This window comes from Oncorhynchus nerka, linkage group LG22, assembly GCF_034236695.1.
Source record: "Oncorhynchus nerka isolate Pitt River linkage group LG22, Oner_Uvic_2.0, whole genome shotgun sequence".
In the NCBI taxonomy this organism is placed as follows: domain Eukaryota; kingdom Metazoa; phylum Chordata; class Actinopteri; order Salmoniformes; family Salmonidae; genus Oncorhynchus; species Oncorhynchus nerka.
The window spans coordinates 63,850,789-63,877,004 of record NC_088417.1 but is presented as its reverse complement, the minus strand read 5'-3'; the positions used below and the strand labels follow the sequence as shown (position 1 = coordinate 63,877,004).

At 45.1% G+C, this 26,216-nt stretch overlaps 1 protein-coding gene across 1 annotated transcript; it reads right to left on the bottom strand.

Annotated features, from left to right (window-relative positions):
• Window positions 1-6,264: 6,264 nt before the first annotated feature.
• LOC115104660 (ras-like protein family member 10B) lies at window positions 6,265-23,425 on the bottom strand. The gene is given in 3 exon segments (XM_029626012.2): window positions 6,265-6,611; window positions 14,088-14,212; window positions 23,132-23,425. Coding segments are annotated over 3 exon segments (690 nt in total). The 3' UTR covers window positions 6,265-6,340.
• Between the last annotated feature and the right edge of the window lie 2,791 nt (window positions 23,426-26,216).

The window sequence follows — 26,216 nt, the reverse complement described above, 5'->3', positions numbered from 1 at the left end:
GGGGACATACCAGGGATCAGCATCCAGTAACCTTGAACTCAAATTCAGTCTTTTTTTTCAGCAACTTAATTTCTCAAAACAGGCACGTGTTGAGTTTGTTGAACAATTGATTGGTTTGAATACAGCATTTAAACATCTTCTAATTCACAACTGATGGTTATTTCCTTGTGACGCCCTCAGGTTCAATATACCCCTCCAGTAGATCACAATACTCCAGGGCTTCCTAGTGGCACAGCGTTCTAAGACACTGCATCTCAGTTTTAGAGGCGTCACTACAGACCCTGGTTCGATTCCAGGTTGTATCACAACCGGCCATGATTAGGAGTCCCATAGGCCGTCATTCTAAATAAGAATTTACTGACCTAGTTAATTAAATAAAAGGTTAAATAAAAATACTGATATTTTAGACACCACCTCGCAATACCAGCATAATGGTTCTCATGGGAAGGGGCATTCATTCAGATCTTGGGAAATTCAACAGGTATCCTGAAAATAAATGATTTTATTGGAATGGTAAGATATGATACAGGCAGTGGAGGAGGGAAAAGTATCTAAGTCAATATGACCTGTGGGGTAAATTCAAGGCAGTGGTCTTTATGAGATTTATAGAGTCGGTCGAGTTTCTCTAGCATGTATTATAAACCAGACAGACCTATCTGTGGAGTATCAAATTATTATGACATAATCATGAAACAGAGCAGCGAATAGGATGTCTGTGCCCTTCGTAATTATAGCTTCACATCAACACAGTGCTATTTCTCATTCATCTTTGTAATCATACACAGTCAGGTGCTCATCAGCATACAGTATATAAAGTAATTTTATATTTAGGAAGAGGATCGTTAAAATCACAGGACATGACAGTAATTCAGTGCTGTTCTGATTTCGAGGGCTGTTACAGACATTTGAGGCTCTCCTTAAGCAATGTGATTGCCCAGACACAGATCAAATACTTATGCCACCTGGCAGTTTGGCAGTTTGTCAATATCATGAAGCAATCTTCTTATAGTATTACACAAATCTTGTTCCTCTCAAACACTCTCTGTCTTATACACAAGTGGTTCTAGTCAGGTAGGCTAGTATCTGCATTGTATTCTGCATAATAGTATTGTCCTTTCATTGAATGCAACCTTCTAGGAACAAGTGTATCCTATATTTCCCCCTTATTCCAAAACAAATTCTAGCTTACTGTTTTCTCAAAGGTTGCCAGGATTCAAACAGGGAATGTGCATTTATTGCTGTATTTAGCAGTTTAGAGAACCTGAACAGGCCGATATGTTGGCAACAACTGTCTAAAGTATTGAATTACATTTAGACCTGTCACGCCCTGACCTTAGAGATCTTTTTTATGTCTCTATTTTGGTTTGATCAGGGTGTGAGTTGGGGTGGGCATTCCATGTTTTGTGTTTCTATGATTTTCTATTTCTAGGTTTTGGCCGGGTATGGTTCTCAATCAGGGACAGCTGTCTATCATTGTCTCTGATTGGGAACCATACTTAGGTACCCTTTTTCCCCACCTGTGTTTGTGGGAAGTTAACTTTGTTTGATGGCACATAGCCTTAAGCATCACGGTTTGTGTCTATTGTTTATTGTTTTGTCGGCGACATCTACTATTAAAAGTATGTACGCTCACCACGCTGCACCTTGGTGCTCTTTTTCCAACGGCCGTGACAAGACCTCTTTTTATAATATCTCATTATTAACAGGCAGGTATCAGGGGTTTGGTTTGACTTGTGTTTGTAGGTACAAAGTGCCTTTCAAAAGTTTCAGACTGGATTCCTTCACATTTTATTGTGTTACAAAGTGGCATCAAAATGTATTTATAAAAATGTAATAACTAAAATATAGTCGTTGCATAAGTATTCAACTCCCTAATGCATTACATGTTAGAAACACCTTTGGTATCGATTACAGCTGTGAATCTTCTTGGGTAAGTCTATAAGAGTTTTGCACACCTGGATTGTGCAATATTTGCTCATTACTCTTTTCAAAATTCTGTCTAGACCGCAATTTTCAAGTTTTGCCATGGATTTTCAAGCTTATTTAAGGCTCTATTCAATCAGATCCGCTTTAGCCGACATCCACATAGCGGTTGTTTTGACGGTGTTGGAACTGCGTTAGAGATGTCAGATCCACAAGTGGCTCTCTGCATTGTACCTAAAGCGGACATTGTCATTGGCTGCATGGAGTGGCATTAACAGAAATCCCATGCAGCCTTGTTTACAAGTTGGAACACTGGTATGTGAAATGTAATCTACACCACCTCAATTAGGATAATAGAAATCCTCATTATTTTGTTTAATCATTTTTCAATTTGAGCATAAAAATGTCTATATAGCCTACACTTTCTCGGAGGATGTGACTTCAGTGACAATGATTGCAAGAGCAGCTACTCAGATTTGAATGATCCAAAGTAGTTCCACCTCTGACATTGCCAAAACATCCGCTATGCAGGTGTCTGCTATCACCGGTTAACGCTTGATCTGATTGAATCTAGGCCCTAAGTTCACTGGAACTTGGCCACTCAGGAATATTCACTGTCTTCTTGGTAAGCAACTCCAGTGTAGATTTGGCCCTGTGTTGTAGGTTATTGTCCCACTGGAAGGGGAATTCCAGGTGTATTTGTCTGGTGTAAAGCAGACTGAAGCAGGTAGAATTTTTTTTAATCACTTTCTTGTTGTTGTAATTTTTATTACCTTTTTCTCCCCAATTTCGTGATTGCGATCTTGTCAAGAGAGGCGAAGGTCAAGTCATGCGTCCTCCGGAACATGATCTGCCAAGCCGCACTTAACACCCGCTCACTTAACCCGGAAGCCAGCTGCACCAATGTGTCGGAGGAAACACTGTTCAACTGACGACCGAAGTCAGCCTGCAGCTGCCCGGGCCCGCCAACAAGGAGTCGCTAGAGCACGATGAGCCAAGTAAAGCCCTCCTAGCCAAACCCTCCCCTAACCCGGACGACGCTAGTCCAATTGTGCGCCGCCCTATGGGACTCCCGGTCGCGGCCGGTTGTGACCGAACCCCAGGCTGTAGTGATGCCGCAACACTGCAATGCAGTGCCTTAGACCGCTGCGCCACTCGTGAGTCCCTGAAGCAGGTTTCTGTGCAAACACACTCCATCCTGTTTCTTTTTATCCTGAAAAACTCCCCAGTATTTTATTCTGTACACTTGAATTCTTCTTTTCACTGTCATTTCACTGTCATATTGTTGTTGATCCATCCTCAGCGTTCTCCCATGACAGCCATTGAACTCTGTAGCTGTTTTAAAATCCCCAATGGCCTCATGGTGACATCCCTGAGCAGTTTCATTCCTGTCCTGTGGCTCAGTTCAGAAGGACAACTGTGTCTTTGAGTCTGGGTGGTTTAATACATACAGTATAATTATTAACTTGACCATGCTTAAAGAGATATTCAATGTCTGATTTGTTATTGTTACCCATTTGACTGAGGGACCTTACAGCTGTTGTATATATGGAGGACAGATGAAGGGTTAGTCATTAAAGAAATCACATCAACCCCTATTATTTCACACAGAGTGAGTCCATGTAACTTCTTATGTGATTTGTTAAGCCAAATGTTACTCCTGAACTAATTTAGGCTTGCCTAAACAAAGGGGCTGAATACTTATGCAATGACTATATTTTTGTTCTAAATTTGTATTTATCTTCATCTTCTTCCACTTTGACAATAGAGTATTGATTGTAGATTGTTGTAGATTGTTGTCAAAACAAATAACACAACTTTATATACAATACATCCAGTGCCTTGCAAAAGTATTTTGTCGCATTATATTGTGTTAAAAACCCTTATGTGCATCTACAATTGTAGATTTATGATGTACAAGGTTGTGTTTGCAGTTGGAGTGTAAAAGTTGGCTTGGATTTGGTGATATTACTCCAAATAACATATCACCATCCTCTTTGAAGTTCACTACGCTTGTTTAAACCTCCGCCAAGGACTAGAAACCCTGATGTAAAAAGTGATGTGTCCTCAGTAAATGAGAGACAGTTCTCTGGTAAGGACGGTCAGTGTTTTGTAAGCTATTAGAAGATTAAACACTGTGTGGGACACTGTGACTCTACGGTTGTTTGTTTTGGTTTCTGAAGGCGTGAAGGAGAGGGTCCTTTGCGATTGGCTTAAATTGAATGACAGTTGGGTTCTTTGTTTGTGCTTGTAGTGTTTGAGTGGTTGGGTATGAAATTCGTAATGCTGCCTTTAAGGATTTTACACTCGTGTGCACCTTCAAGACATATCAGTGTAGAGAAAGAGAATGCACTGAGCCCCAGGAGCGGAAGGATCCGTCTGCCTGTCCCCGCATCAGCAGATGCCAGCCTCAGTCCCACTCCAAAGGGGGCTTTTACATTAGCAATGTCATACATTGATCAAAGCCCGTGTTAATCAAACAACAGATGCTGGAAAGTTTCTTTAGTGCTCTTGGATGAGTTCAAAATTGTACAGCCACGGATTTTGGTTGGTTTAACTGCCTCCAAGTCAAGAAAAGATCAAAGACACTTTACAAAGATGGATAGGGTAGTACTCTCCATCTGATCAAGTACAGTGGGGCAAAAAAGTATTTAGTCAGCCACCAATTGTGCAAGTTCTCCCACTTAAAAATATGAGAGGCCTGTAATTTTCATCATAGGTACACTTCAACTATGACAGACAAAATGAAAAAAATCCAGAAAATCTCATTGTAGGATTTTTAATGAATTTATTTGAAAATTATGGTGGAAAATAAGTATTTGGTCACCTACAAACAAGCAAGATTTCTGGCTCTCACAGACCTGTAACTTCTTTAAGAGGCTCCTCTGTCCTCCACTCGTTACCTGTATTAATGGCACCTATTTGAACTTGTTATCAGTACAAAAGACACCTGTCCACAACCTCAAACAGTCACACTCCAAACTCCACTATGGCCAAGACCAAAGAGCTGTCAAAGGACACCAGAAACAAAATTGTAGACCTGCACCAAGCTGGGAAGACTGAATCTGCAATAGGTAAGCAGCTTGGTTTGAAGAAATCAACTGTGGGAGCAATTATTAGGAAATGGAAGATATACAAGACCACTGATAATCTCCCTCGATCTGGGGCTCCACGCAAGATCTCACCCCGTGGGGTCAAAATGATCACAAGAACGGTGAGCAAAAATCCCAGAACCACACGGGGGGACCTAGTGCATGACCTGCAGAGAGCTGGGACCAAAGTAACAAAGCCTACCATCAGTAACACACTACGCCGCCAGGGACTCAAATCCTGCAGTGCCAGACGTGTCCCCTTGCTTAAGCCAGTACATGTCCAGGCCCGTCTGAAGTTTGCTAGAGAGCATTTGGATGATCCAGAAGAAGATTGGGAGAATGTCATATGGTCAGATGAAACCAAAATATAACTTTTTGGTAAAAACTCAACTCCTCGTCGTTTGGAGGACAAAGAATGCTGAGTTGCATCCAAAGAACACCATACCTACTGTGAAGCGTGGGGGTGGAAACATCATGCTTTGGGGCTGTTTTTCTGCAAAGGGACCAGGACGACTGATCCGTGTAAAGGAAAGAATGAATGGGGCCATGTATCGTGAGATTTTGAGTGAAAACCTCCTTCCATCAGCAAGGGCATTGATGATGAAACGTGGCTGGGTCTTTCAGCATGACAATGATCCCAAACACATCGCCCAGGCAACGAAGGAGTGGCTTCGTAAGAAGCATTTCAAGGTCCTGGAGTGGCCTAGCCAGTCTCCAGATCTCAACCCCATAGAAAATCTTTGGAGGGAGTTGAAAGTCCGTGTTGCCCAGCAACAGCCCCAAAACATCACTGCTCTAGAGGAGATCTGCATGGAGGAATGGGCCAAAATACCAGCAACAGTGTGTGAAAACCTTGTGAAGACTTACAGAAAACGTTTGACCTCTGTTATTGCCAACAAAGGGTATAATACAAAGTATTAAGAAAAACTTTTGTTATTGACCAAATACTTATTTTCCACCATAATTTGCTAATAAATTCATTAAAAATCCTACAATGTGATTTTCTGGATTTTTTTTCTCATTTTGTCTGTCATAGTTGAAGTGTACCTATGATGAAAATTACAGGCCTCTCTCATATTTTTAAGTGGGAGAAGATGCACAATTGGTGGCTGACTAAATACTTTTTTGCCCCACTGTATGTCGTCATGTATCAGCAGCAAAACAGAGGGGTGTTTAATTCTGTAGTTTCACATTGGGCAGAAACGTGGTCACTCATGGTAGTCCGTCACAGTGATCATCAATAATTCTCAGCTGTTCCTAATGAGGTTTTCTGTACCAATGGCCCTCAATGCCACTCCGGCGCCCGTCCCTCGTCACTGAGTAAATCACATGAGGGCGCAGCGTTCGTTCCTCAGTGCCCGTTGAAAGCGAATGGTGGCATGGACGTGTTTGCAGCGGGCACAGACCACACTGCGCATAGCCTCCCCGAACAGCAGCAGCACGTGCCAGTTGTACTTAGCTGAACACTCCACGTAGCCGCACTTCCAGTTCTTCCTAACCAGGTCGGACACGTTATGGCGGGGGAAGACACGCCCCCACTGCAGGTCCCGTTTGTTTCCCACAATCAGGATGGGTGTGTCGCCTGTGCCCACCACCCTGGAAAAAGGAAAAGAGAGACAAAAACAGTGAGAATGAGAGGTTAAACACCTGTGGTCAGCTAAAGCCAGGCACACACAGTGGTTCCTTTTCTGTAGTCATTTAAACAGAAATACAGCATAACATAAAAGCAAGGCTTAGCTATGACTGACAGGTTTGTACCCCAAGATTTTAACCTTCACACCCAGTCAAGAGAAATCTGAAAAAGATATCCTGAGGGTTTTTTATGATGTTATAGTTGATGCTATTAAAGCAGAGTTATCACATCCCCTGCCCTGTTAACCCTGGCCAAAATTGACTCTTCGTAAGGAGAGAAGAAAGGGCTGTTTCTGGATATATTCATGACCAAAAACCCAGACAACAAATTTACTAACGAAAGTACACCTTGACAGAAACCTTGAGTTATTGTCGAGGGAAGGTTTAAAATCCCACAGATCCCCATCTTGTCAAAGTAATATGCTGGTAGCTCCTACAGAGGAAGTTTGAAACCTTGGGTTTCTGAGGTGAGTGTTCATTGTGTGTTTTTCTCTATTCTCTGTTGTGGCTGACTGTAATTCCCCGTCTCTCCTTCACTGCTCCACTAGGCTTGGTTAATGCAATTGTTCTGTCTACAGCGCCTGGCTTTGTCTGGAATCTTACTGACAAGCTGTCACCGGGCTCCCCCTGCTATCCCGGGACTCCTCGTCAGATAAACGTGAGTAAAACCCAGGGTGTCACTCTCCTCTCCACATCCCCAAGCCTCTGCATTCAGCTTTTGTCTCTTCCATATGATGATAGTTCCCTCTTTTCTAGGAAATAAATACCTTTTCCTAAGCTGTCAGTTCCTTAAAAGCAAAAGGCTGAATTTGAACAGTATAAACAACATGATGGTGTGGGACAACAATATGTGCAAAGGACAATGGAGGGAGATTGTCCACTCTGCTTCTCGTATTGATTTTTAAAAAAATGTAGACCACTGCTCCAAACGTTGATTTTACAAGAATTTACTGCTAAAACCTTTATCATGGAAATCAAACAAAGTAAATAATTTGTGCGTAATAATAATAATAATAATAATCATAAATGGGTGAGCCCACGCCATAGATGGATGACTGGGAGATGAATGGCTGTGAAAGGAGCTGTCACTGACACCATTAGCCTCTGTGTAGCCTTGGCCACGTGGCGCTGTCAGAGTGGGCGCTAACTGAAGGCCTCATGCTCACACACATTTACATTTACATTACATTTAAGTCATTTAGCAGACGCTCTTATCCAGAGCGACTTACAAATTGGTGCATTCACCTTATGACATCCAGTGGAACAGCCACTTTACAATAGTGCATCTAAATCTTTTAAGGGGGGTGAGAAGGATTACTTTATCCTATCCTAGGTATTCCTTAAAGAGGTGGGGTTTCAGGTGTCTCCGGAAGGTGGTGATCGACTCCGCTGTCCTGGCGTCGTGAGGGAGTTTGTTCCACCATTGGGGGGCCAGAGCAGCGAACAGTTTTGACTGGGCTGAGCGGGAACTGTACTTCCTCAGTGGTAGGGAGGCGAGCAGGCCAGAGGTGGATGAACGCAGTGCCCTTGTTTGGGTGTAGGGCCTGATCAGAGCCTGGAGGTACTGAGGTGCCGTTCCCCTCACAGCTCCGTAGGCAAGCACCATGGTCTTGTAGCGGATGCGAGCTTCAACTGGAAGCCAGTGGAGAGAGCGGAGGAGCGGGGTGACGTGAGAGAACTTGGGAAGGTTGAACACCAGACGGGCTGCGGCGTTCTGGATGAGTTGTAGGGGTTTAATGGCACAGGCAGGAGCCCAGCCAACAGCGAGTTGCAGTAATCCAGACGGGAGATGACAAGTGCCTGGATTAGGACCTGCGCTGCTTCCTGTGTGAGGCAGGGTCGTACTCTGCGGATGTTGTAGAGCATGAACCTACAGGAACGGGCCACCGCCTTGATGTTAGTTGAGAACGACAGGGTGTTGTCCAGGATCACGCCAAGGTTCTTAGCGCTCTGGGAGGAGGACACAATGGAGTTGTCAACCGTGATGGCGAGATCATGGAACGGGCAGTCCTTCCCCGGGAGGAAGAGCAGCTCCGTCTTGCCGAGGTTCAGCTTGAGGTGGTGATCCGTCATCCACACTGATATGTCTGCCAGACATGCAGAGATGCGATTCGCCACCTGGTCATCAGAAGGGGGAAAGGAGAAGATTAATTGTGTGTCGTCTGCATAGCAATGATAGGAGAGACCATGTGAGGTTATGACAGAGCCAAGTGACTTTGGTGTATAGCGAGAATAGGAGAGGGCCTAGAACAGAGCCCTGGGGACACCAGTGGTGAGAGCGCGTGGTGAGGAGACAGATTCTCGCCACGCCACCTGGTAGGAGCGACCTGTCAGGTAGGACGCAATCCAAGCGTGGGCCGCGCCGGAGATGCCCAACTCGGAGAGGGTGGAGAGGAGGATCTGATGGTTCACAGTATCGAAGGCAGCCAATAGGTCTAGAAGGATGAGAGCAGAGGAGAGAGAGTTAGCTTTAGCAGTGCGGAGCGCCTCCGTGATGCAGAGAAGAGCAGTCTCAGTTGAATGACTAGTCTTGAAACCTGACTGATTTGGATCAAGAAGGTCATTCTGAGAGAGATAGCGGGAGAGCTGGCCAAGGACGGCACGTTCAAGAGTTTTGGAGAGAAAAGAAAGAAGGGATACTGGTCTGTAGTTGTTGACATCGGAGGGATCGAGTGTAGGTTTTTTCAGAAGGGGTGCAACTCTCGCTCTCTTGAAGACGGAAGGGACGTAGCCAGCGGTCAGGGATGAGTTGATGAGCGAGGTGAGGTAAGGGAGAAGGTCTCCGGAAATGGTCTGGAGAAGAGAGGGGATAGGGTCAAGCGGGCAGGTTGTTGGGCGGCCGGCCATCACAAGACGCGAGATTTCATCTGGAGAGAGAGGGGAGAAAGAGGTCAGAGCACAGGGTAGGGCAGTGTGAGCAGAACCAGCGGTGTCGTTTGACTTAGCAAACGAGGATCGGATGTCGTCGACCTTCTTTTCAAAATGGTTGATGAAGTCATCTGCAGAGAGGGAGGGGGGAGGATTATTCAGGAGGGAGGAGAAGGTGGCAAAGAGCTTCCTAGGGTTAGAGGCAGATGCTTGGAATTTAGAGTGGTAGAAAGTGGCTTTAGCAGCAGAGACAGAAGAGGAAAATGTAGAGAGGAGGGAGTGAAAGGATGCCAGGTCCGCAGGGAGGCGAGTTTTCCTCCATTTCCGCTCGGCTGCCCGGAGCCCTGTTCTGTGAGCTCGCAATGAGTCGTCGAGCCACGGAGCGGCTCGACGACTCATTGTGACCACCATGTGACGGCAGCCAACAAGGCTGATGTGACAACTACACCTCACATCCATCACTGCTGCTAATGACAGGTAACCGTCACCCTGACCCTACGGTCACCTCTGGAACAGCTGTGACGTCCACTTTGACATCCCAGTGCCACGAAGGTGATACGATTTGCAAATTCAAAAGGAAGCGTTATTGACTTTCCAATAACTGAGGCCGAGAGGATTGTTTAGGCCAAATCTACAATAACTCATATGCCTTGATACATTTTCACCATGGTGTGTTATGAAGAATTACAACTAATTTATACTACGTTAGATATTACAAGGTCTTTATTACAATAGCAGTTTGAAATCCAAGATGGCGTAGCAGTCAGGCGTCTTTGTTTTCGTCTTGTCGTGTCCCGTGTATACATCTTTATATATCTTTTTTCTTCGCATACATTTTTTATGTTTTTCTTAACCCCAACTTCAACATACTCTCCTGCAACCCGTCTCACCCAATGTGGTATGGTTCTGCTATTTTCTTTACTTTAGAACCAGAAACCCCAACAGCAGCTAACTAGCTACTAGCTAGTAGTCAGCTAGCCACTGCTAGCAATCATCAGCTAACCTTTAGCCCGGCCAACTCCTGCCAGTCTGCACAGCATAATTCAACCCAGAGCTTATCGGAATAATTTTTCTCCATATCTCCAGATTCCTACCGCAAGCTCTGAACCTCTTCACCTGGATCATCGCAGCTAGCTAGCTGCTATCCGATTGGCTTCTCCTGGCTAACATCTCTGTCCTGAAGCAAGCACCAATTAGCTTGGAGCTAGCCTATGCTAGGCCCATCTCCCGGCTAGCTGAAGTGGTCCATCAGCCACTCCTTGGGCTACAATACCTATTTTGCCAATTGGCCAGGACCCCTTTTATTGCCGATACGGAGCCCCGCCGATCCATCACGACTGGACTACCGACGTAATCCGCCCAAGGTTTTTCTTCCAACGGGCTCCTCCGTTGCGACTTCCCCTGAATGCCCATCTGCTAGCCCTGGTCCGCTAGCTGTCTGAATCGCCATGTCTCCAGCCCGCCCAGCTACTCACTGGACCCTATGATCAATCGGCAACCTTTGCCTCTCCCTAATGTCAATATGCCTTGTCCATTGCTGTTTTGGTGAGTGATTATGGTCTTATTTCACTGTAGAGTCTCCAGCCCTGCTCAATATGCCTCAGCTAACCCTCTTGTCCCACCTCCCACACATGCGGTGACCTCACCTGGTTTAATTGATGTCTCTAGAGACAATACCTCTCTCATCGTTACTCAATGCCTAGGTTTACCTCCACGGTATTCACATCCTACCATACCTTTGTCTGTACATTATGCATTGAATCTGTTCTACCGCGTCCAGAAACCTGCTCCTTTTATTCTCTGTTCCGAACATACTAGACGACCAGTTCTTATAGCGTTTAGCCATACCCTTATCCTACTCTGCTCCTCTGGTGATGTGGAGGTTAATCCAGGCCCTTCAGTGCCTAGCTCCACTCCCATTCCCGAGGCGCTCTCATTTGTTGACTCCTGTAATTGTAAAATCCTTGGTTTCATGCATGTTAACATTTCAAGCCTCCTCCCTAAGTTTGTTTTATTCACTGCTTTAGCACACTCTGCCAACCCTGGTGTCCTAGCCGTGTCTGAATCCTGGTTTAGGAAGGCCACCAAAACCCCTGAAATTTCCATTCCTAACTATAACATTTTCCGACAAGATAGAACTGCCAAAGTGGGTGGAGTTGCAATCTACTGCAGAGCGAGCCTGCAGAGTTCTGTCTTATTATCCAGGTCTGTGCCCAAACAATTTGAGCTTCTACTTTTAAAAATCCACCTTTCCAGAAACAAGTCTCTCACCGTTGCCGCTTGCTATAGACCACCTTCTGCCCCCAGCTGTGCCCTCAACACCATATGTGACTTGATTGCCGCCCATCTACCTTCAAAGTTTGTGCTGTTAGGTGACCTAAACTGGGACATGCTTAACAGCCCGGCCATCATACAATCTAAGCTTGATGCCCTCGATCTCACACAAATGATCAATGAACCTACCAGGTACAACCCCAAATCCGTAAACACAGGCAACCTCATAGATATCTTCCTACCCAACCTGCCCTCCAAATACACCTCTGTCTTCAACCAGGATCACAGTGATCACTGCCTAATTGCTTGCGTCCGTAATGGGTCTGTGGTCAAACGCTCCCTAAAACACTTAAGCGAGCAGGCGTTTCTAATCGACCTGGCCCGGGTAACCTGGAAGGATATTTACCTCATTCCGTCAGTAGAAGATGCCTGGTTATTCTTTAAAAGTGCTTTCCTCACAATCTTAAATAAGCATGCCCTGTTCAAGAAATGTATAACCAGGAATAGATATTGCCCGTGGTTCACTCCAGATCTGACTGCCCTTGACCAGCACAAAACATCCTGTAGCTTACTGCATTAGCATCGAATAGCCCCCACGATATCCAACTTTTCAGGGAAGTTAGGGACCAATGTACACAGGCAGTTAGGAAAGCAAAGGCTAGCTTTTTCAAACAGAAATTTGCATCCCGCAGCACAAACTCCAAAAGTTCTGGGACACTGTAAAGTCCATGGAGAATAAGATTAGCTCCTCCCAGCTGCCCACTGCACTGAGGCTAAGAAACACTGTCACCACAGATTAAATCCACTATAATTGAGAATGTCAATAAGTATTTTCCTACAGCTGCCCAAGCTTCTCACCTGGCCACCCCTACCCTGGTCAACAGCCCTGCACACCCCCACAGCAACTTGCCCAAGCCTCCACCATTTTTCCTTCACCCAAATCCAAATAGCTGATGTTTTGAAAGAGCTGCAAAATCTGGATCCCTACAAATCAGCAGGGCTAGACAATCTGGACCCTCTCTTTCTAAAATTATCAGCCGAAATTGTTGCAACCCCTATTACTAGCCTGTTCAACCTCTCTTTCGTATCGTCTGAGATACCCAAAGATTGGAAAGCTGCCACGGTCATCCCCCTCTTCAAAGGGGGATACACTCTAGACCCAAACTGCTACAGACTTATATCTATCCTACCCTGCCTTTCTAAGGTCTTCGAAAGCCAAGTTAACAAACAGATCACCAACCATTTCAAATCCCTCTGATTTGTCTCTGATTACGAACCATATTTAGGTAGCCTGTTTTGTGTTGGGTTTTGTGGGTGAATGTTCCTGTCTCTGTGTTTGCACCAGATAGGACTGTTTAGGTTTTCACTTTTCTTGTTTTGTTTAGTCTGTTCATGTATAGTCGTCTTTATTAAAAACATGAATAACCACCACGCTGCATTTTGGTCCGCCTCTCCTTCAGATGAAGAAAACCGTTACAACCCCCAAAGCCAATTCCTACTTTGGCCGCCTTTCCTTCCAGTTCGCTGCTGCCAATGACTGAAACGAACTGCAAAAATCTCCCTCGCTAGATTTAAGCACCAGCAGTCAGGGCAGCTCACAGATCACTGCACCTGTACATAGCCCATCTGTAAATTGTCCATCCATCTACCTCATCCCCATATTGTTATTTATTTGATTTACTTTTCTCCTTTGCACCTCAGTATCTCTACTTGCACACTCATCTTCTGCACATCTATCACTCCAGTGTTTAATTGCTATATTGTAATTTGCTTTAGGTCACAGTTGTAAATGAGAACTTGTTCTCAACTAGCCTACCTGGTTAAATAAAGGTGAAATAAAATGGTTCTTTCAGACTGTGACTCAACTTATTTTATTATGGTAAAATAACCACTGTGAAAGACTATTGTTGTAACAAGTGAGTGAATGTCTGCTGAGTATCTAGTGTATAGTGAGTTTCTGTAGAGTGGGTGCTGTTAAAACTGTTTTCATCACACCACTCCACACTGCCTTTCGCTTCCAGCAACATCCATTGGATACTGAATTCAAAAGAACTTTTGTACAATAGAGAAAAAAATACAATAGAGGAATTGTGAAGAAAAGCCAAAGTGATTATGAAGACACTTGACCATGGCAGTCTGAGTCACTCAGGTTGATTTCAGTCCAAATGTTAAACAAATGTTCTCTGTGCGTGTGGCGGTGGGGGCTCCTGATTGCATAGCGAGCCGTAATTACATCTGTTCAAAGAACCGGTGCCAGCTGGAGCTGGTCCCTATTTGTCATGCAGGCCGTGTCCTCACCTGGTCTCTAGGATCTGCTGGCGCATAGTCTTGACGTATTCGAAGCTGTCGAAGCAGCAGATGTCATAGACCAGGATGTAGACGTGAGCGCTGCGGATTCCTCTGCAGCAGGTGTCTGTCCACTCCTGGAGGAGGGGGGGGGGGAAGAAGATAGAAAAGTGAAGAAAGGAGAATAAAAATGGCTGGAATAACATTTTTAGCAAGAATAGAAAGGGGAGGAAAGGAGACAGGAGGGAGGAGAGAAGACATAGGGAGATCTCTCATTACGAAGCAACACAAATTAACCTTCCCTTTGTCTAGTAAAATCTGATGGCACTGTTTTAAAAATGTTTAATTTGTCTGGGAATGTTATTTTAAATAGATGCATGGAGACCAATAGTTTTCACATATTCTGTACACACTCATGCACACACACACACACACACACACACAGCTTTTGAGAATTATTTTAGTCTAGTTAATTTGTTTAAATGACTTGCAACATAGCTTACTGTCTGATCAATATGACCAGAACACAATCTGCTCTCTTATTGAATTCAAACTTTTTGTAATTTAATTTCTGCTTTATAATTGGCTCCTCACTGTGAGAAATATTGTTTGCAAGCTAGGGCTTGCCTTGGATAGCTTTTCAAAAACACCTCAAGCACCTCCACAGTGCAAATGAAACACTGATTACTTTATAAATCAACCTGGTCTCGGAGCATTTCGTATAATTATTCTGTACGCAAATCCGAGACACTCCATTTCATATGATATGTTTACGAATTACAATTCATATTATATGATACGAAATTGCAAAACATACAATAAGTTACACATTTTCAAAATGTGTTATAAGTTACGAATTTGATGAATTTGCGAAACATACAATCTGTAACAAATGTGCTAAACGTATGATATGTTACAAATTATAGCTATGTGGCTAACGTTAGCTAGCTTGCTAATGTTAGCTGTATGTGCGTGTTGATCAGGCTGTTGATTGTGGCCTGTGGAATGTTGTCCCACACCTCATCAATGGCTGTGCAAAATTGCTGGATATTGGCAGGAACTGGAACACGCCATCATACATGTCAATCCAGAGCATCCCAAACATGCACAATGGGTGACAAGTCTACTGAGTATGCAGGCCATGGAAGAACTGAGACATTTTCCGCTTTCAGGAATTGTGTATAGATCATTGTGACATGGGGCCGTGCATTGTCGGGGCGGCAGCGTAGCCTAGTGGTTAGAGCGTTGGACTAGTAACCGGAAAGTTGCGAGTTCAAACCCCCGAGCTGACAAGGTACAAATCTGTCGTTCTGCCCCTGAACAGGCAGTTAACCCACTGTTCCTAGGCCGTCATTGAAAATAAGAATGTGTTCTTAACTGACCTGCCTGGTTAAACAAAGGTAAAATAAAAAAATAAAAATAAATTGTCCTTGTGGTAAAAATTATGTAGGTAAAACAAAGCGCGAATTAAAAGTACGTATCTCAGAGCATTGTAGCACCATTAGGTGTAAAAACTTTACTTATCCAGTTGCGGCCCACTTCTTGGAGGCAGGCCACTCGATTTCGTCTCTGCGTTATATTGGCATCGAACATGTCACCCTCCCTAGGAGAGGGGGTGACCTTGATAATTTATTGTTAAAACGAGAGGCTGCCTGGATCTTTAATTTAAAGACCCTTGCGCCCTTCGGTCTCAACATAGACTTTGATTTGAAGCCATTCTTGTGATTATTGTGATTTTGCCATTGTAATTGTGTAGTTAAATTAATCTATGATAGTATGCTATCCATTTGTTTGTATGCTGTTCTTTGTATGACATTTTAATATTTGATTATTAACCAATGATATTAGGCCACTCTTGGCCATGATTACAGACACCTGTGTCTTTTGACACTATATAAACGAGTTATCCCGCAGTGTTTGTGATTATACCCTGATGAAGACAGCTTGGCTGTCGAAACGTTGGTATTACATTTTTGCATCTGAGCTCCTAGAGTGTGCGGCTCTCTTTTATTTTCATGGGGCCGTGCATTATCATGCTGAAAGGTGGTGGTGGTGGATGAATGGCACGACAGTGGGCCTCAGGATCTCATCACGGTATATCTGGGCATTCAAATTGCCATTGATAAAATGCAATTGTGTTCTAGCTCATGTCTGCCCATACCATAACCCCACCGCCAACAAGGGGCACTCTGTTTGCTCGCCCACACAACTCCATACACGCTGTCTGCCATCTGCCCGGTTACAGTTGAAACCGGGATTCATCGGTGAAGAGCACACTTCGCCAGCATATCAGTGGCCATCGAAGGTGAGTATTTGCCCACTGAAGTCGGTTACGATGCCAAACTGCAGTCAGTTTGTGCAGAGATTCTTTGGTTGTGCAAATCCACAGTTTCATCATCTGTCTGGGTGGCTTGTCTCAGACGTTCCCGTAAGTGAAGAAGCCGGACGTGGAGGACCTGGCTGGCGTAGTTACACGTGGTCTGCACTTGTGAGGCTTGTTGGATGTACTACGTTTATATTTTTGTTCACTGTAAATGGAGTCAGATTTACGTACAGAATCATGCAAAATGCTTTGAGACCAGGTTGTATAAATTATCAGTAGAGTGTGAAATGTGAAGTGATTGAAGTTTTACCCCAAACAGGGGTTCTCTTTGAATTATTTGTTTCAATATCTCACAGTGGGATTCACCAGAAACTCTAAGTAGTTCGAAGAACCAATCATACACATCTGTCTGACCCAGACAGGTCGAGTGGCCAATGAGGTAGCTCCTCCCTTAATACTAAAGAGCCACTCGGCCGCCCTCTGATCATTCTCTTCTCAATGTTAGTGGTGGCTGTTTAACAGTCTGATGGCCTTGAGATAGAAGCTGTTTTTCAGTCTCTGTGACATCGGGTGGTGTAGGTGTCCTGGAGGGCAGGTAGTTTGCCCCCGGTGATGCGTTGTGTAGACCTCACTACCCTCTGGAGAGCCTTACGGTTGTGGGCGGAGCAGTTGCCGTACCAGGCGGTGATACAGCCCGACAGGATGCTCTCGATTGTGCATCCGTAGAAGTTTGTGAGTGCTTTTGGTGACAAGCCAAATTTCTTCAGCCTCCTGAGGTTGAAGAGGCGCTGCTGCGCCTTCTTCGCGATGCTGTCTGTGTGGGTGGACCAATTCAGTTTGTCTGTGATGTGTACGCCGAGGAACTTAAAACTTACTACCCTCTCCACTACTGTTCCATCGATAGGGGGGTGTTCCCTCTGCTGTTTCCTGAAGTCCACAATCATCTCCTTAGTTTTGTTGACGTTGAGTGTGAGGTTATTTTCCTGACACCACACTCCGAGGGCCCTCACCTCCTCCCTGTAGGCCGTCTCGTCGTTGTTGGTAATCAAGCCTACCACTGTTGTGTCGTCCGCAAACTTGATGATTGAGTTGGAGGCGTGCGTGGCCACGCAGTCGTGGGTGAACAGGGAGTACAGGAGAGGGCTCAGAACGCACCCTGTGGGGCCCCAGTGTTGAGGATCAGCGGAGTGGAGATGTTGTTGCCTACCCTCACCACCTGGGGGGCGGCCCGTCAGGAAGTCCAGTACCCAGTTGCACAGGGCGGGGTCGAGACCCAGGGTCTCGAGCTTGATGACGAGCTTGGAGGGCACTATGGTGTTAAATGCCGAGCTGTAGTCGATGAACAGCATTCTCACATAGGTATTCCTCTTGTCCAGATGGGTTAGGGCAGTGTGCAGTGTGGTTGAGATTGCATCGTCTGTGGACCTATTTGGGCGGTAAGCAAATTGGAGTGGGTCTAGGGTGTCAGGTAGGGTGGAGGTGATATGGTCCTTGACTAGTCTCTCAAAGCACTTCATGAGTGCTACGAGGCGGTAGTCGTTTAGCTCAGTTACCTTAGCTTTCTTGGGAACAGGAACAATGGTGGCCCTCTTGAAGCATGTGGGAACAACAGACTGGGATAGAGATTGATTGAATATGTCCGTAAACACACCAGCCAGCTGGTCTGCGCATGCTCTGAGGGCGCGGCTGGGGATGCCGTCTGGGCCTGCAGCCTTGTGAGGGTTGACACGTTTAAATGTTTTCCTCACGTCGGCTGCAGTGAAGGAGAGTCCGCATGTTTTAGTTGCGGGCCGTGTCAGTGGCACTGTATTGTCCTCAAAGCGGGAAAAAAAGTTATTTAGTCTGCCTGGGAGCAAGACATCCTGGTCCGTGACGGGGCTGGTTTTCTTTTTGTAATCCGTGATTGACTGTAGACCCTGCCACATACCTCTTGTGTCTGAGCCGTTGAATTGAGATTCTACTTTGTCTCTATACTGACGCTTAGCTTGTTTGATTGCCTTGCGGAGGGAATAGTTACACTGTTTGTATTCGGTCATGTTTCCGGTCACCTTGCCCTGATTAAAAGCAGTGGTTCGCGCTTTCAGTTCCACGCGAATGCTGCCATCAATCCGCGGTTTCTGGTTTGGGAATGTTTTAATCGTTGCTATGGGAACGACATCTTCAACGCACGTTCTAATGAACTCGCTCACCGAATCAGCGTATTCGTCGATGTTGTTGTCTGACGCAATACGAAACATATCCCAGTCCACGTGATGGAAGCAGTCTTGGAGTGTGGAATCAGATTGGTCGGACCAGCGTTGAACAGACCTCAGGCAGCGACCAGACTCAATATTGAGTGCCCCAAACTCATGGGGAGTGGCAGCGCAGAGATGGACTGGTACGATGGACGGAAACTCCCCTCTCGCACTGCCCCAAGCAAGCAACTCCTCCCAGCTATCCCAGCTTGCATAGCGGAAGCCAAACGCAATTGGGACAAACCCTCGACCGACAAGGTCCAAACCAGACTTTTTGCCAGCATGAATTTCAAGGACATGGAGGAGCTGGGCCTCGGCAAGCCATCGGTGGTCGAGCCATCACTGGCCAACCACCTCAAACACAGTTCCTCGTCACTAACAGGCACTTCTCTCCCTGGTAAGAGGGAACACTTCTTCATGTCCATCTACCAGAAGGTTTACATGTCTACCGCACGTCCTATATGGCAGTTGAATGTTACAACCATACCGCTGGTTTATCAGACCGATTTGATGCTAGAGATGCATAATCTCCTAGCTATCAAAAAGCCTAACCCAGACCAATTCGCTGGCACCAGGGCTTTCCGCAGGAGGCTTCCAGTGACACAGCATGCACCGACCCCACAGTTCGGATTCCCAAACAGGCACCGCCAATAGGGAAACCTGTCATTTTCTGCAGCCGCATCGAGGTCCCGCCCATTTGATTCCCCTGTGGTCATCCTGTCTGGGTTGGCGCCCCCTTGGGTTGTGCCGTGGCGGAGATCTTTGTGGGCTATACTCAGCCTTGTCTCAGGATGGTAAGTTGGTGGTTGAAGATATCCCTCTAGTGGTGTGGGGGCTGTGCTTTGGCAAAGTGGGTGGGGTTATATCCTTCCTGTTTGGCCCTGTCCGGGGGTGTCCTCGGATGGGGCCACAGTGTCTCCTGACCCCTCCTGTCTCAGCCTCCAGTATTTATGCTGCAGTAGTTTATGTGTCGGGGGACTAGGGTCAGTTTGTTATATCTGGAGTACCTCTCCTGTCCTATTCAGTGTCCTGTGTGAATCTAAGTGTGCGTTCTCTAATTCTCCCCTTCTCTCTTTCTTTCTCTTTCTCGGAGGACCTGAGCCCTAGGACCATGCCCTAGGACTACCTGACATGATGACTCCTTGCTGTCCCCAGTCCACCTGGCCGTGCTGCTGCTCCAGTTTCAACTGTTCTGCCTTATTATTATTCGACCATGCTGGTCATTTATGAACATTTGAACATCTTGGCCATGTTCTGTTATAATCTCCACCCGGCACAGCCAGAAGAGGACTGGCCACCCCACATATTGTAACGGTTTTGACTTGAGGTTATTATTTATAGGGGTGCCAGGTAGGTTGTGCCTACCAGAGAAAACATTGGTTTCTCCTTTTGGTTTGGGAGGGAACGAGTCCCATCTGGTCCGTCAAGTCTACACCAATACAAAGGACTTATGTAAAAGTCAGGATGGAAATAAACTTTTCATAAACCCTTAAAACATTGGAAAGAACTTCCAAAACAACTATATTATTTTGCGTGGGTTGTATTAGCAACACCAATGATTACACACACACATATAATAATATCACAATGAGTTCTGGTTCCTCCAGAAATGTCCTGTACCTCGGGCCTAAAAAGAGTCCTGCCTGGTAAAGGAGTTCAGTGAACTCAAGTGACTTTTGTCACGCAATGTTTGTCCGTTCATTCAGTGTAGCGTAAACCCATTAAACATACCATCAATATAACAATTATTTTACCACAGAACTTTAAAGCGTATCAACTCTTACTAAGTCCTCAACTACAACTAACTACATAAATCATCACAGTATACCTCACATCAAAACAAATGAAATACTGTATACAAAAAGATGGAGAAAGGCCACAAGAATGGAGAGGTGTAGTCCACGGACGCAAAGAGTGGATCCGATCCTGGGTAAACTCTCTTAGGCTACAAAACACATGTTTAACGGCAACAAAACAAACGGAATAGAGAAGCTTCGGAACTGAGGGTTGAACACATCCTCATTCACGTCTCCATCACAACCCCACTTTTGCGCAGTTGATGCTGGCTATTTAATAGGGAATTAAAGGGAAAGCGCCCGATTGGAAGGAGCTGCACTGAGACGGTTCAGAAAAATTCAGGGCCGTCACAATATGCTCTCTCTAATTCTCTCTTTCTTTCTCTCTCTCTCTGAGGACCTGAGCCCTAGGACCGTGCCCCAGGACTACCTGACATGATGACTCCTTGCTGTCCCCAGTCCACCTGACTGTGCTGCTGCTCCAGTTTTAACTGTTCTGCCTTATTATTATTTGACCATGCTGGTCATTTATGAACATTTGAACATCTTGGCCATGTTCTGTTATAATCTCCACCCGGCACAGCCAGAAGAGGACTGGCCACCCCACATAGCCTGGTTCCTCTCTAGGTTTCTTCCTAGGTTTTGGCCTTTCTAGGGAGTTTTTCCTAGCCACCGTGCTTCTACACCTGCATTGCTTGCTGTTTGGGGTTTTAGGCTGGGTTTCTGTACAGCACTTTGAGATATCAGCTGATGTACGAAGGGCTATATAAATACATTTGATTTGATTTGGGTGCCTGACCTAGGGGTACGCTCCCTGGTGCAGAGAAGGGCAGCCAACAGTTCACTCCAAGTTCTGGCCTGCCACCTCTCCAGTGGAGCACAGACTCTTGGGTAGAACCCTTCCCTTTGTGCTGCGACCCATTCTAATGTGTTCACTCTCAAGGAAGATGGAGGGAATCTACTCTACCCCCGAGTGCCCGTTATGCCACGGCTCTCCCCCCGGCTCAAGTTCAAGCAGAATTTTGGACTCAGCAGCGACTGGCGACTCGGCACACATACTTAAGCAGAAAATCTCCTCTTGATTATGCAAAGAAACGATCGCGCTATACATGCGGCAGAGAGCCACCTTGGCTTCTACACCCGGTACTTCCTTGTTCACAAAAAAATGGGAGTAGTTCTCCCCAGTTCTGGGGCGATGGGTGCTAAACAACTATCTGACAAAGTTGCATATGCTTACATTCAACATGCTGTCTCTGTCTTTTCATCGAGGTGACTGGTTCACCTCAGTCGACCTGCAGGACAGTAGGTTTTTAAGGTTTTCTTTTGAAGGCACAGTCTATGAATACCATTTGGGATTGCGCTAGCTCCCTGAACGTTCAGAAAGTGTGTAGAGGAAACATTCACACCACTGAGAATCAAGGGGCTGAGGTGTCCTATACAGATTATTACCTGCTAGGCAAGTGGTACCAAACACAACGCATATGGTTCAAGATCAATCAGAAAAGGATCTATTTGGTGCCAACTCAGATAGTACCAAGGCGTAATGCTGGATTCTCTCTCGGACACCCTCGGAGGACTGCATCATGCCGTTTTGATAGTGCCTCTCCTTGTTCAACAGGAGGCGCTCGGTCACGTTCAAGACATGCCTCCGAGTGCTGGGGTTGATGGCATCCACTATCTCAGCAGTACCTCTTGGCCTACTGAGGATAATAAACTTCCAGGGCTGGGTTTTAGCCCAACCTCTGTGAACAGGGTGTCACCAAACTACCAGATTCATCCGTGGGACTGCCAGATGGTGAAGCGTGATTCATCACTCCAGAGAACGTGTTTCCACTGCTCCAAAGTCCAATGTCCTTTATACCACTCCAGCCGACGTTTGCATTGTGCATGGTGATTTTAGGCTTATGTAAGGCTGTTTTGCCATGGAAACTAATTTTATGAAGCTCCCAACAAACAGTTATTGTGCTGAAGTTGCATCCAGAGGCAGTTTGGAACTCGGTAGTGAGTGTTGCAAAAAAGGACAGACGATTTTTATGCGCTACGCTCTTCAGCACTTGGCCATCCGATTCTGTGAGCTTGTGTGGTCTACCACTTTGTGGCTGAGCTGTTGTTGCTTCTAGACATTTCCACTTCCCAATAACAGCACTTACAGTTGACCTGGGCAGCTCTAGCAGGGCAGAAATTTGACGAACTGACTTGTTGGAAAGGTGGCATCCTATGACAGTGCCACGTTGAAAGTCACTGAGCTCTTCAGTAAGGCCATTCTACTGCCAATGTTTGTCTATGGAGATTGCATGGCTGTGTGGTTGATTTTATACATGTCAGCAACGGGTGTGGCTGAAATAGCCAAATCCACTCATTTAAAGGTGTCCACATACTGTTGTATATACAGTGTATTTGAATTTGAGGAGAAATTACATTCCAGGTGAATACAGAGATAAGGTTGTCCTCTTATCTTATCTTATCTATCTTATCTCAGATCTATGTGTGTGTGTGTGTATGTTATGCAAATGTAGATACATTTAGATAGCAAGGAACAGATAGCATCAAAGCAGAAAGAAACCACTCTATTAAGATGAACCCACTGACAGTGGCTTCCTCTCCTCATCTCCTGACATTAAACTGGACCTTTCACCTTGCTACAATGTCTAACCTGCCACACACATCAGTTCCCATCACTATTGTGCTTCAGTGGGACAGTACCTGCAGTGAGCTGCAGGGGAAGCTGGTGATTGCAGGATAGTCGGTGATCTGCAAGTTGTGCACGTGGCCATTGAGCACGGCAGCCGACAGGTGGACCTGGCGGGCACGGCTGGTTGCCGGGACAGGCGCCTCGCTGTAGTCATCGTGGAGGAAGCGCTGCACGATGGCTGTCTTGCCCACACCCTGCGCCCCCAGCACAGCGATGCGGAAGGGAGGGGGCATGCTGAGCCCCCCTTGACCCCTTGCCGACGTTCCGCCCCCTTCCCTGTTCTCGCAAACCACTGGCTAGTGCATTCAGGGTTGTGCAACGCATAGTCCCCACGGGTGCAGAGGCAGGTGTGGTGGTGGGGTGCACGCTCAGCCCCATTCATAGGCCACCAACACCCCCTATCATACTAGAGGATTGGGGGAGGAGAGAGGGTAGAAAAGGGAATTGGGGAGTGAGAGGTAAAGAGAGCGAGGGGGAGGTAGCAGGATTGAAGAGATTGGAAGAGCGAGATTTGAGAAAGAGAGTAGGAGGAAGAGAAGAAAAGGGGAACACACCAAACAGCTATGGGTTATTTACTTCATTTGGAGCTTAAAGATGCACTATGCAGAAATCGCTCCACCATTTCCTGGATCACTCTGTACTTGAAAGTAGAGGTTCTTTTGGAAAGTGCATTATTTTTACCACTGCATGCCTTTCATTCATCTACAAAAGGGAAACAAAAGCACTATGCTGCTAAGCAACCAACTAAAAATAGAAATCCTATACACAAGGACACTGAGAAGATTAAATAAGATATTCTGTGAAAACCAAAGACGTCACTGTGCACTCAAAATTGTAAGCTCGAATGAAATGTGACAAAATATTTATGTAGTCACTTAAATCAGTGTATTGTCTTCCAGATGGTTTATTGGAGATGCTACAACTCTCCCTTGCCGTTTTGGAGACAGTAGAGCATTAAGAGACTAGACTAAGATTTATTTTTGAACAGCTACATGCACTGATCCCATTAATGACTTGAAAAAATGTTGAGTGATTAATCTACGAAATGAGCACAACTACAATAATCTCTCTATGTTTCATAAATTCCCACCAATACTATATCTGAAGCTGCATAATCATCACTAACTTATTTTTTTTTAGAAGACAACAATCACCATCCAAACAAGTTGTCATTCCAACAAATTAAATGGAAAATCTGCAGTTGCTACATCCATTCTTAGATTTTTTTAAAATTAATGATATATAACCATTGATTCTTGAAGAATAACACTTAGTATAGTTCAACTGTCTTACACCATCAGAACCCAAATATATAGGCATACCCGAATTAGTAGACTAATATCTAATATCATCCAAAAACTACACGGAACCGACATGAGTAACTGCGCAAAGACATACTCACCAACGTAGAAACTAAATGCACAAAATGAATCAATATTGGGTGAAAGAATTCCAGTAGCCTAGTATGCTATTTGATCAAGCAAAATAGCACAATCACATATTTAAAAAACAAAAAAATGTTGACACCATCTTTTGATAGGCTTTATGGTTAGCTAATGGGTTTTCATGAAATGCAAAATTAAACTTAGGCATCAGAATTACATCCCAACTTTGTGAGAATAAAAGCAGGAAGATCTGTAAAAAAGTAAGGATCAAATTAATCTAAATATACCACCTTAGCTGCATTTCTAAACAACTCCATATCAGTAAACATGATTAGAAATAATAGGCTACTACAATCTTACCGTGCGCACAAGTATGGTGTCGATGCGGTGAAATGTGTAGATTCCAAAGTGCTGCTGTGGATACACCTGCGGTGATGCTGATGTGTGTATAACCTCATTCGTTGGCTTCCCACTGAAAGATAAGTGGCTCAGGTGGATACAGTGAAGAGTCCTAAAGATAAAACATACTCTCTCGATAGTAACAGGCGGCACGCGGTCTAAACGCCTGTCAGATATTACAGGCAGCAAAAAGGGGTGAGACCTTAAAGTATGTAGGCTACTGTAGGGCTATCACATCACGTCTGCTGTAGATTCATTGTCAAATGAGATGTTAACAACCGACAGCCGATATGTTGTGAATAATCTAGCCTTTTAGGGAAAGGTCGGTCGCACGAGAATAAAAAGGGTTGCCACTGTCAGAGATGTGTCAGATAAAGGTAGGTTAACTGAAATTTGAGTTATAGTCCTATCTCTTGTTAACATTTCCAGAACACTTGGTAGTTTTGAGGAATTTTTAGTGACCCTGTGTGTGCAACACACATAAACCAGCGTGCTTTGCTTTTTGACTATTAAAAATAATACTGAAAATATCCATGTGGTTTCTACACAGTGCCTGGGGTTCTTACATCAGAAGTAGCCGACATGCATTGATTTTCCATCTGAATAGCCTAGATCGTTGACTTTCTTCTAAAGTATTTTTATTTATTTAACTAGGCAAGTCAGTTAAGAACAAATTCTTATTTACAATGACCGCATGGGAACCGTGGTTTAACTGCCTTGTTCAGGGGCAGAACGACAGATTTGTACCTTGTCAGCTCGGGGATTCGATCTAGCAACCTTTTCGGTTACTGGCCCAACGCTCTAAACACTGGGCTACCTTAGTATTAACTCAAATGTGTTGAGAAACATGTGAACCCGATGGGAAGTAAGGAGGCTGTTTCTTAGCAACAGTATATTTTGACACTGTTGCTAAGTAACCACGTGCCACATACCTGTCTGGCCCAAGTCACCTTTCACAATCTTTTACTTAGTGGTGCACAACTCCTGGATTTTGGAGTCGAAAAAAAGTTGACTCTTGCTCGACTCAGACTCCTGTGGTTGGAGTCATATGAGTAGACTCTTGCTCGACTTCATTATTGCAGTCCTACTAGGAAGACTACATTTACGTTCTAGAGGACTGACATGCGCATGATGCTGCCCATTTGTCTACTTTGTTTGAATATAGAAGGTGATGTGTAGGTACTACAATATTTCAGTGATATTTCTGCTGTGTGCAGTCTTGACGGATTCCATGGGATGATGCCGAGCACTCTACGCTGATAACCCTATTATTTTCCATGTTTTAGCCCTATTCGGACGGGTATAAGAGTCT